The sequence below is a fragment of the Lepisosteus oculatus genome, chromosome 26 (genome assembly GCF_040954835.1).
Source record: "Lepisosteus oculatus isolate fLepOcu1 chromosome 26, fLepOcu1.hap2, whole genome shotgun sequence".
Classification (NCBI taxonomy): Eukaryota; Metazoa; Chordata; class Actinopteri; order Semionotiformes; family Lepisosteidae; genus Lepisosteus; species Lepisosteus oculatus.
The window spans coordinates 6,697,723-6,709,901 of NC_090721.1; the positions used below are offsets into that span (position 1 = coordinate 6,697,723).

At 37.7% G+C, this 12,179-nt stretch overlaps 1 protein-coding gene across 29 annotated transcripts in view; it reads right to left on the minus strand.

Moving 5' to 3' along the window:
• The window catches only part of msi2b (musashi RNA-binding protein 2b), a 247,131-nt gene that overhangs the window by 110,983 nt on the left and 123,969 nt on the right, over positions 1-12,179 (minus strand). For all 29 annotated transcript variants that reach the window (XM_015367411.2, XM_015367421.2, XM_015367403.2 and 26 more), the window contains one exon: positions 6,658-6,706. In XM_015367411.2, the coding sequence (XP_015222897.1) occupies positions 6,658-6,706 (49 nt within the window). The remainder of the gene's footprint in view (positions 1-6,657; positions 6,707-12,179) is intronic.

The window sequence follows — 12,179 nt, forward strand, 5'->3', positions numbered from 1 at the left end:
CAGCTTTATGCCACCTGATGCCTTTGATATGTGACATTGTAGTTTGGCAATTCATACCTAGAATGACATTAAACATATTTTAACACAAACCCCCTAATTGTACAAACAACAGGAAAATAGAAGGAAAATCTTGTTCTAGCAAAAACACTACAAAAGTTTAAGAAAAAAATTATGAAAACCAAAAAGACGCTATACTTCTCAAGATATAGTAATTTACATTTAATAAACAATCTCCAAGTTCCAAAGTAGCAATTAGAAGATGTTTTGTATTTGGAGTACTTTTTAACTGTACTTGTACCAAAATCATTTCCCTGAAAGTGATACCTTATTGCTAAAAGAAAGTATTGAAAAACTCAAAGCTCTTCTGCAGCAAACCTTCTAAACAAACCCAAATGAAAATAATGAAAAACTCTCATGCAGTGAATCTCTGCTACATTCTCAGAGACTCTAATCACTTTCCAGCTAATATGTTGCAGTGAAACTAGATATATTTAAATATAATTAACTAGTCCAAGAGGAATACTACTCCTGGCTTGAACATGGGAGTATGAGCCAATGCCCACTTCATATAATAATAGCTGTCCTACATTTACAGAGCTTCTTGCAATTCAGGTACAGGACTTGGGTGTACTGGAGGAGATTCATAATGCCACTTTTCAAAATCCAGCTTATTTGTTAGTTACTAAATTAATCAATATTAATAAGCAAATACACTTTCAGTCCACATAAACAAATCTCTTTCTTATCGGTAATTGATTGCTCATACTGTATATCTGATGTTATATACATTTTAAACATAAAGCAGTTAGGTGTATTAATTTTGAGTAGCACTGTTCATTGGCATAACAAAATACAGATGAATCCATTACCAACTTGAGTGATAAAGATGTAGCCATTGCAATAGTATTACCCAAGAAGGACTGCCTGTGAGAGGAACTGTCTGGAGAATGAAATATATCTCCTTCACAAATTAGCAGAGTAGTCTAGAGAAACCAGGAAATTCTCTCTCTGAGGGACAGACCATATCCTGGGATGCAGAGGGTCACCACACTAGCCCAGGACTGTCACATGTGTCTGATTTTGGTGCCTAATCATTTTCAGGCTACATTGGTTACAGAGAAATTCTAAGAAGGAAATAAACCATGCATCAGCAGAATGCTTGCAGCTCTCCGTCTACATGAAACTGCTAAACATCATGCTTAAGGGTTATTCTGGAGTAACATGATGACAGTCAAAAGACTAAATCATCTTTTGTAGGGTCATGACGTTTCTCAGCTAGAGGCAGAAAGAGAGGCAGAGGATTTTAATTAGCAATGGGTGCCATTTTGCCCTTGACAGACCTGTCAGAGACAACATTGTGAATGTTACGATAATTGTTTCTTAAAGTCAACAATGTGGAGATGGAAGTGTGATGATGTGGGAAGTAATCTCCACTAACACCAGAACAATCTTTTGTGCTGATTGAGGGAAGCTGTGCTGCACAGCAACATGCTGACAAAGTTCTGAGCCAATGATTTTTCCATTCCTTCAAGCCAAACTGAAAGTGTTGATTTTCCAACAAGACAATGCAAGACCACAGTGAGCTTGGATTACAATGGAACAATTTCAATGTAACAATGCTGGGGTCTTGATATGCCCAGGTTTATCTAATGAACAGAGTCCATCAGAACATCTATGGAACCAGTTTGCTGGTGCCATCAATAGGAGACAACTGTGACCAGATGTCTTTGTCAGCTACACAAGACAGATCCCACAGCTGCCTATCCAGAGGCATATCCAGTATTTACATCAACTCTGGAAGAAATGGTAAGTGTTCAGGGAAGTCATAACAGCTACTCCATACTGAAACATTAGCATGACCCTTCGATTTGTATTTTTGTCCATATTTTCTGTAATTTTGTTTTGTTATCTATGTTTAAACACTTGATTAAATCCATGAAACCATGTATTATACATTTATGCACTCGTATACAAAAAATCCATGGCACATGTGTAATATTTATGTCCCTTATTGTGGATCTTAGTCTGTCATATAAAGGATCTCAAATCTTTCAGCTAACTAGAGCTACAATATACAACAATATATAGGCCCTTGTGTCACACGCATTTGGCCTCTATACAGAAAGAATCACAATTTCCACAATTCAGAAACACACCATGTGCACCTTGCATCTTTCATGACAAGCAAAAGAACAGTCTAACACTGACACTGTCCTTGCTATGGATAGAAGCAGCCAGTCATCCTTCGGCTGTCAATCCAGGTAAGCAGATTACAGCCCAACAATACAGCCTTCTGTTCCTCTTCCCAGAACAAATGTGTCCCATTCTGCTTTAAAACAGGCTATACAAAAGAAACCCAGTGCTGTGTTCTTCTCGAACAATGCCAAGAATTCCTCTCCCCTTTCAGCACCTGTGTGCCTATTTCCCCATTCGACTGGTTCTTCTCCTCCATTACATGGATCAAAAGAAGTGGTTAAAAAAAGCTAAAGCAAAATGAAAATAAACTAAAATAAAAAATTCTCCTAGCTATGCAGTATAATTATCATGCAGCACATGGAAGAGGTCCAATAGCTGTAACTGTTAGAGTCAATTACAAACATTTATAGTTATTCAGCCCAGTTTTGCATTATTATCAGCCATATTTTTTCAGGCTTTACTTTTGTAAAGATTCAGAACTGTGATATGGTATACAATATCACAAAAGTCTTCTATATGATTCTTCATAAACAGTAGCAATTCTAAATCAAAAATAAATGTAAATTATGTCTGCATAATGTAATACTAATACATTACACTTCCTTGAACTTTATAAAGCACTTCTCATTAAAAAGGATACCAAAGTGCTTTACACATAGGAGGAGACCCACTTCATCCACCCCTAAAATGCAGCACCATGGTGAAGCACAGCAGCTATAACACATGAGCACCAACACAGAAAAATTAAATTCAGAAGTAACCTTAGGGAGACCAAGTCATGCAAGCCCAGAGTGGAATTTAACCAGACGTCTTTGATAACTAAGTAATCAGCACTTTGGTTTAATGTCTCATCTGCACTTTCTAAAACAGTGTCCCCATTATTTATAGTGGAGTATTGGTTTGGACATTGAGCTGGATGAATGCCACCTCCTGGTATACCAGCACCACTTGCAGCAGAAACCTAGATTTTCTTGGGCATCTTGCTTCCTAATCCTGACTAGGCTGAGCCTTGCTTAGCTTGCAAGATTTGATGAGAACAGAACACAAGATGGTTATGCTTCTAAAAAGTTCTTTATAAAGTGCCAAGAACTAGAGCCAGTCATGTTCTCCTGTCACAAGCTTCTATAAATAATAGGTACTGGGTTAAACAAGAGGATATTAACTCTAATGTCAATTATGAGGTAAGTTGGATTCAAACCTTCATCTTTGGAAAAGTAAGGTTTTAATTAATAGCAGCTCTGATATTCTGACCACCTAAGTATAGAAGTATATAAGGGTATGTATGTGCGGGCCACACAACATTGCAATTTTCTTAAAGTAACCCAAATACCAATTAGTCTAAACACTTGTTTGTGGTTGGTCTAGATCCTATACCAAATTCTCACTTTTTCCTTGACCCAGAAGAAAATGACCTGACATTTTAATCCATAAATGAAAGTGTCACAAAATCCCAGGTCCTGGGAGAGCACTGAGACACTCTCTGTCTCTGTATACAGAACAATGGGCCCCCTCTCACATGAAATTCAGCCTGCCGATTGGCTAGTAAGACACGACTTTAGTCTACAATACACGAGGGCACAAGGACTGATAGGTTTGAAGAGCTCAATTTCAAACACAATCATCCTTATTTTATTCCTTTAAATGCCACAGAGATGGTGTACAGTGTCTTCTTTGTGCAGAATTCCAATGTACTGAGTGTTCTCCGTCAGTAGGAGAGAGGATAAAGAAAATGTCTTTTAGCAGTCATTTCATCAGTCACCTCGAGAGTGGAGCTTGAAGGACATTGCTGAATACTCCAAATTACTGTGAAGAGCAGCTATAGAGACTACAGCAGATTATACACACAGTCTGGGTCTGTTCTGCACAGCACTGTCATTTCATTAGGTCTACCTGTGTGAAACAGCAATAAGTAATAATAAAAAACAATGAAAAGAAGAAATTATCACAAATTCCCAACTGCATTTTTACTAGTCTGTGGAGCAGTCCAACTGGTGAAAAGATAGAACTTCAATTGTTTTTCTTAATACCAACACCATTTTACATTACACAGGATGCCTCTTTCTTTGCTCAACAGCATTATGCCTTCCGTACACAAAGCACACCTTGCGTGCCAGTAAATTCATTGGAGGCCTGTACAATCATTGGCACACTATTATGAGTTTGACCTCAAGTGCTCCATTTAGCCTTGAGTGTAAATGTGAAAAAAATATAATAATAAGGGAAAAACAATACAATCATTCTAAAACTAAAAAAAGAAAATGCATCTGTACCCAATAATATAGCTTCTCCACCCACAAAAATAAGTGTCTTACTTCATATTGCTCATACCCATCACTGAATGTATACAGTACATGTGATTGCAGCTGCAAGTATACTGAAATTTAGGCAAAGAAATGTAGATCTAAGGGCCAACAGCTGAAATCCGGGCAGACTATTACTCTTTCAGTAAGTTCTCGGTTTCTAGAGATTTGAGTTTCACAGAAATCTAAACATTGTTCCCATAGATACGGACACCATGCCCTCAGAGAGTATTTACAAAATACAAACACAATCGACTGGGGCTATCAAACCACTTCACAGCAGGGTGCGACAACACTCATTTTTAGGAAACAAAAACAGAAGACAAAAAAATTGCCTCAACATGTCTTAGAAATTAGGATCCAAAAAGACTAACTTGCACTTATTGAAATAAAAAAAGAAATGTTCCATTAAGTGATATACGGTAACACACCGTATATGGGATATATGGGAAAGGCTATGCATCACAATTCAACATACTGTATATTATCAATTCCTGAGAGTCACACATTCTTCCAGCAGCTTTGAAGGGGGCTGTGAGACTGAGCAGAGTGATCCTGGTAGGTCTGGTCAAAACTGCTGATTACTGATTGGGAATTTCAGGGTCTGTGAACACTTGATTTTAGAGTAAAACCTACCCAGGCAGTTAAAAAGGTATATTCTGGCACTGCAAATCCGCTGTAAACAGTGGCGGGGAGTAATAGCGTTAATCCCCATAAAATAAATCTGTTTGAAAGAGACCCTGTGTGAAGTTTCTCTCCTCTCTTCCTGATCCTGTACTTTACCTTTCCCATCCTACATGCTTACAGTGAAGACTCTGTGTCTCCCTCCACGCCGGCACCCCGGGGTGTTTGTGCAGCATCTCAGGGGATTACCAGCCCATCACAAACCTCTCTTTTAGCAAGGAAAATGGTGCCTGTGTGTGTTGGGGGGGTCTCTAGGGTACATCTTACTCAGCAGTGAAGATTGTGTGTGATAGAACATCAAGCTTGGCAACAGATGCCACAGGATAACTTGCTAAATAAAAAAAATATATTTTTTAATATATCTAGAATTTTTTATACAAATACAATGTATTCCTTATTTTGCTTTTATTTCAGAGTAAGTTGCTTGTCCTTCATGATACCTTATGGATTTTCTTTCTCATCGCTGATATAATTTACTGCAATTTCAATGACTAAGTAAAACATGTCCATTAAATGCTGTTAGTATAGCATTGTTCATTCAATTCAGCATGCTGGTATTCTTTACCAGCATGATCTGTAACTGTTTCTTCTATTGTTAATTTTCTGAATGAAACATTACTCTTATTGAGATCTGCTATGAGACCACATGCCAGGGAGTGTACAAAACTGCATATTTGTGTCACTCAGCATTATGGTCTCATCACAGAATCTATTCCTTCTGACTAGGAAGTGGAAAAAGACCTGAGTGTCTTTTGTTTTAGTTCCCAGTTTAATAGTTAATACTAAGACTTTAGATGAGGATTCCGTACAGACACAGGGCTCTCTCTGTCTTTGGAAAGTCCTCTGCTTAGACAGAAACCTGCCCCAAACCCAGATAAAAGAGGAGATAACAGAGATAAGAACACTGCTTCTCCAGGGCTTTATCTCTGCTGTTATCTGACTGCACAGCACCCTCTGCTCCATAACCCTTTAGAATAAAAGCAAAAATATCGTACTAGATGTTATCTGAACGTTACTAGAAAGGTAATCAGAACACTGGACAAAGTGTTGTTTTTTCAGTTTTTAGTCTGTGGTGTAACATTGTCCAGACTCCTAGAACAGCAAGGCAGAGTCCATCTATAACTCTCACTGGCATGCTGCCACTCACACCAAGACTGACATTTATTTAGTACCGTTAAGATCTTAGCAGAGCCCCCAGTTGGAAGAACCAAACACAGAGTCATTTAAAACTGAGGGGCTACAAAAGTCTGCCCAGAGGAGAATCTGTGGTCTTCTAATAAGCTAAGTTGCAAAAGCTGCAGAAATGGGCTAAACAGACAGTCTTTTAAAAAAACATGACATATGCCATTTACTAAGTGTAATGTATATTACAAGGGATTGTTGCTTATAAGCAGATCACAAACTAAAGTAGGCACACCTGAGATCACAATGTGTCCAGTTTAATTAAAATACAACAAGGAACACCAGCTGGACTTACCTCTATGCCTGTTAGTAGTTTTATCAAACATTAGCATGGCATCTTCTACCTGCAACACACAAGAAACCACAATTTTTAAGACAACTGAGCAAAGTACTGTTTCATATATCAAAAAGCATCAAACCAAGAAACAGAATGGATTTTTACAGCAAAATAAATGTCAGTGGTAGTTTTTCTCTTGTTGTTGTTGTTGTTTAAACAAAGAATGGAAGATCACTGTCAATGTGCAATTTACAAAGACCGTTCTTACAAGAGAAGAAACAACTGCAACAAAGATGAATGTCTCATTGTACAGAGGCAACATGATATCCATTAACAAGTTTTATTCATATACAAAACCAACTACTACTTTAACTCTACCTCCCAGGACTGACTTCCCACACAAGCAACAGAACAGCAAGAAGTGTCTTTGTGCATTCTCATCAGATTTGGCCTGAGCTCTCTGATCTCCCTTCTGTATTATAAGCTACTCTGCATGGGGCTCACAAAGTTTCAGCAACTCTTTGGATAATAAGAGCAATGCAACCCTTCCTTTATTGTAAAACCAAATTGGTGTCGAAATTCTCTCACTGAAAACAGCACGCCAGAAAATAATAATATCATAGTAATACAGTTTTAGTTGTGAGTGATTTTCAACAGACTCTAAACTCTGTCAGGAAAACTGTTGATCCATTCAGTAGACTCCTCAAACTTTCAGTGAAAGTGAAATTCAAGACTTGTCTACACACATTTTTGATGTTGCCTACCTGATACAGATCATCTTTATTTGCTAACCATGATACATGTGTGGTGTTTTCTAATGAGCGCGACTGCATACTAACGCGCAATCCAAAACAATGTCACTCTTCACTGACATTTTTTCTGCATGCAGAATTAATTACCCATAAACTGGAACATCTTTCCCAGTGTTCTTCACAAGTTACAATTACGGTTTCCATGATAAATGGCACTACCATGAGTCATGATGACATGCACAAGCTAAAATCATGCTCAGTAGACTTCAATCTGATCTGATCTGTTCTTTAAGATAAAGGCAATCAACTAAGCAATGAAACAACTTCTCCACACACAGAAAAATGATGGAATCAATGTATAAGATCATTAACGAGTATATATTAAAAAACTTTAAAATCATTAAAATTCAACAATAGTCAAGGTTTTAGTATTTTTTCTTAGTTTCTTGCAAAAATAAAAAAAACTGCATGAATAGCAAGTGAACAAGAGAAAAGATTAAGAAAAAGAGAATGGCTGAAGGGCAATTTGGCGAGAGATTTAAATGTCGCTGAAAGTAGCCTGGGTTGTTTTGAGAATCCTTGTTCCCCGGTTACTGTCGCTAGGTAACCAGTTCACCAGCCCGGGTCCAAAGCACATCATGGCAGAGATGCAGTGTCCACTGGGAATGTGGGGGAGGCTCCTGGGGAACGGCTGTTGTCTCTCTCTTCTAAAGGTTTCGCACACCGGTGGAGCCCAGCCAGCAGGCAATGGTAACCGACAGGAGCAGAGCCTGGCTCGTATGTAACTGTCTGTCTCAATAAACAATGCAATACCCCAACTCCCCCTCCCTGCTGCTGGCACACAATATCCAGATCTTGCCTTCACCTTAAAGGCACTTGTTGGGCTTTCAAAAAGGCAATGCAAGAACACTGCATTCTTATTACATTGGACCCAGTAGCTAGGTATTTAAAAATATAATGGGCTGAAGGTATTATTGAAACTCTGGGTACTACTGGATTACAACTATGGAAAGCTGTAAAGCTGTACTAACAGAGTTAGTAAGACTGTGAACTAAAGCAACTATTATAGAATATGGCCCAAAATAAGACTGCAATTCTCTATTTTTAATATAGTCTGCTACCTGCAATTAACATACTTTTGATTTTGTTTGATCTTGTTTCAATATTAAACTCTTACTAGCAACTCATTGCTAGCATGAGACCAAGGAGTTTCAATAATCCTCTTTACTGACTAGGGAAAATTGTACTTTCCATATAAGGACCTCTTAATGGCACACAAAACCCTTCACAAACAAGAACTGAATTATACTACAAAATAAAACATGGACCTCCCTCCCTCTTTCTCCACCCTCATAATGTCTTACAGAAATAAAATATATCTCTTATTACATGCAACCCTAAATATAAAATATATTGCATTAAGCAATAATGAAACAAAATGCATTAAAATACATTAGGACATGCCAGATTCATTAGTTATCAGATGAAGGGTGTGCAACTAGCTACAATCATACTAACTCTAGTAGTAGAACAGCTTCCTATAGTTGTACTACAGAGTTTTGGTTATAATTTCATCTCATTAAAATATAGAGGAAATAGCAAACTTAAGATACACTTAAGCATATCACTTCTTATGGTTTCTCCTTCAGCCATGGACAGTGCCACACCCTTCACCAAGGTGTCATCACCACTAAAAGAAGGCAACACAATCAGTGCTGAGATCCGAAAGAAGAGTGTGCACACGATACTGTGTGAGTTCTATGCAAAAGCTCCAAAGAATCAAAGAAATTACAGATGCACATAGTAGGGTTATATTTTTCCATTTTCATATTTGTTTGACCTTTATTTGTTAGCTTTTCTGCCTCTGCACACTCTGGGTAGAGTTGTGTTCGGATCACTCCAGAGGCGGCACATTGCAGGGATCGATATGGAGAAGCATTGTTCTGTGATTACACAGTCCATATCAGACATTTTCCAATGCATTAAGATGTGCCAGAGGATTAATTAGTTATCAGGTGCAGGGTGTGTGACTCCAGGCAAATATGACTTAGAAATCAATCGGGTGACAGTGTCCAAGTCCTGTCTGTACTGAAAGTCAGGTATCAGACTAGAGGTGGTCTGATTACAATGACATTAAATGCCATTACTGTTAAATAGCTGAATGAAACCAGCTTTAAATGTTTTGTTCTTCTGTTCTTCATAGTTTAATGCACAGTATACAACTTGCAGAATGACTAATGCAGTAATAATGTGTGTTTTATTACAAGCATACACCAAGTAGCTCTCACCAGTGCTGTAATAAAACTGCTTTTAAATGTAGTTTGTGAACCTCAAACCGCACACTCTCCAGACCACGGAAAAGAGATTTACGTTTCTTATTAGCGCTGGGCTATATTTTTTCCCCTTTGTGCTGTGGTGGCTCTTCACAGCCTTTTACTGTAGGCTTACGAGCATTTATTAGAGCTTTATTAAACAAGGCTCGTCACAGGGAATGGGGAATGGAGGGCAGGGGTTGGCTCAAAGTGGTTAATGAAAAAAAATTATGAAAGAGAAAGTGAATACAGGAGCACCCCAGGAGGCATGTCTTTGAATTGTTTCTGCTTTTGCTGAAAAAAGTGCAAGGTACTGTAACAGACTTCAGTGCTTCACACCAACAGTACGGTCCCCGAGAGTTCAGAATTTGTCATTGTACCAGGGTTTCTCTGCACCACTAAAGACACAATTTATAAATAAAATTAAGCCTCAAAAAACCTCATCTTCATTAATTTAAAAATATATATATAAACATAGTAATACATGTACTTGTTTAGCTAACAATTACACGGTGGGGTTTGGCAGTCTCTCAATTAAATGAGACTGCACTTGCGGATGACAAATTCCTTGCCAATTTCTTTTCCTGTAGTCGTGGGAAGTTAGTTGACAGCATGTTTTATTTAGGTTGAAAATATAATTGGAACTCTGGAGCAGAGTTTTTATTAACAGCAAAATGTATTACCTAAGGACATGCGGGAATACAAGCTGTTGGAAACACAGCCAGAGATGCAGGTAGATTGTGTTTACCTTGAGAAACTCAGAGAAGAAGCAATCATACACTTGTTTAAATTCACCTGGACCCCAGAGAGATAAAGCTTATTTCGATTCTGTCGGCTTTTATGATGTTAAACTTCATTCCCTAGAAAACCTTTAAAGTATATAAATATATATTACATTAAAAAAGAAAAGCTCCCAAGTTTAGGCTAAATCATCCATTTTTGAATTATTTATTTGAAAAAAAAAGAAAACTATACAGCAATAAGCAAGATGACTTCTGGCATTTTCAAAGCTATAATGATACCTGAGATTTCAGAGCTCAATGCCTAATGCATTAAGACAGCAGTTTAAATGAACTGCAATTTTATATTATTTATATTAGTTACACAAGAAAAGATGTCAAGAGTAGTTTCTGAGCTGTGTAAAGAATGTCACACTTAAGAATTTATCTCAAAATCTTCACGCAAAACAATTTGTATATAGCACTTGCTTTTCTTATGCATAGGCAATGTAGCCAATGTAGTAACACAGAACACAAACCATATTTTTTTCAGTAAAATTACCATTATTGTACCATGTACCATTATTGCTCCAGTAAAGAAATGTTTTGAAATGAGTACCGTGCAGGGTTAATTTGCTATGAATGTATGTCCCACCTGTGGGGAGTCTCCAGTTTGACACAACAGACACAAAAAGTTTTGGTGTTTCCGTCACTTAAACCTTTAAACTACATTTAAAGGGATTTCACTACCACATATAAATGAATAGTTATTAAGAACATCACTCAATTAAAAATGCAATTGGGAGTGTTTATAGAGGAGCAGACAGGCATTGTGAGCTTTGTCTTAACCTGCTTGGCTAAGGGCGAACCACCTGGCCTTGGGACAAAGAAGCCTGCACCACAATGAAGAGAGAGGAGCTAATGGCAGAGATCGTTAAGGTGCACCTATAAAGGTGGAGATGTGGTGGGAAAATGATGCAGAAAGACAGAAGCAAGCTAGAGCGAGGCTTACTGTGGTATTTATAATAATTTCAGGATCTGGAGTCAGAGAATTATGAGTTAAGAGTACCAGAGGTGAAGAGGGCCTTAGATGCTGTCATCCCTCTTGAACTTTTGTTAATACTGCATTTATACTGCATTTAATCAATCATTTTAGTCTTTGGAGCTCACTCCACTGTAAGAACAAGTAAATTCATAATACCCCCAGTGGACATTTTCCGTCAATTTAAGTCTCGTTTCGTGTGAGTCAGCAGCCTGCCTAAGAGTATTTAAAATCTACACACATTTAATTATACCTGTGTTTGAAGGGGATTCACTGAGCAAGGTGCTTTGCTATTGATGAAATTACATAAAAATCTGAAAAAGCTAGTGGTCTTATTCCCAGAGACTTTCATCTACATGATGACAGAAAATGTAGACAAACGAAACACATAAAGGTCACTTTGAGATCCAGAGGACAGTAAAAGGCCACAGCTGCATGAAGGAGATGACTGTGAAACTAACAGATTCTCTCACGAACACCAAAGGCATGGCAAGCTCTTTTAAAGCAAAGCTTTCAAGCTAAAACAAAAAATCAAACTAATGATTTTTCTTTTACATAGCTGACTCGTCAGAAACCTTCATGATTGATTACTTGATTAGTTATGAAGAGCATAAAAATCCCTATGAGCCACTTCATTTCAAGTGGTTACTACAGGCCAATAAAAGAAAACAGACAAAAAAGCCACTGGCAGGTCAACACAGAACAAAAAACTGGA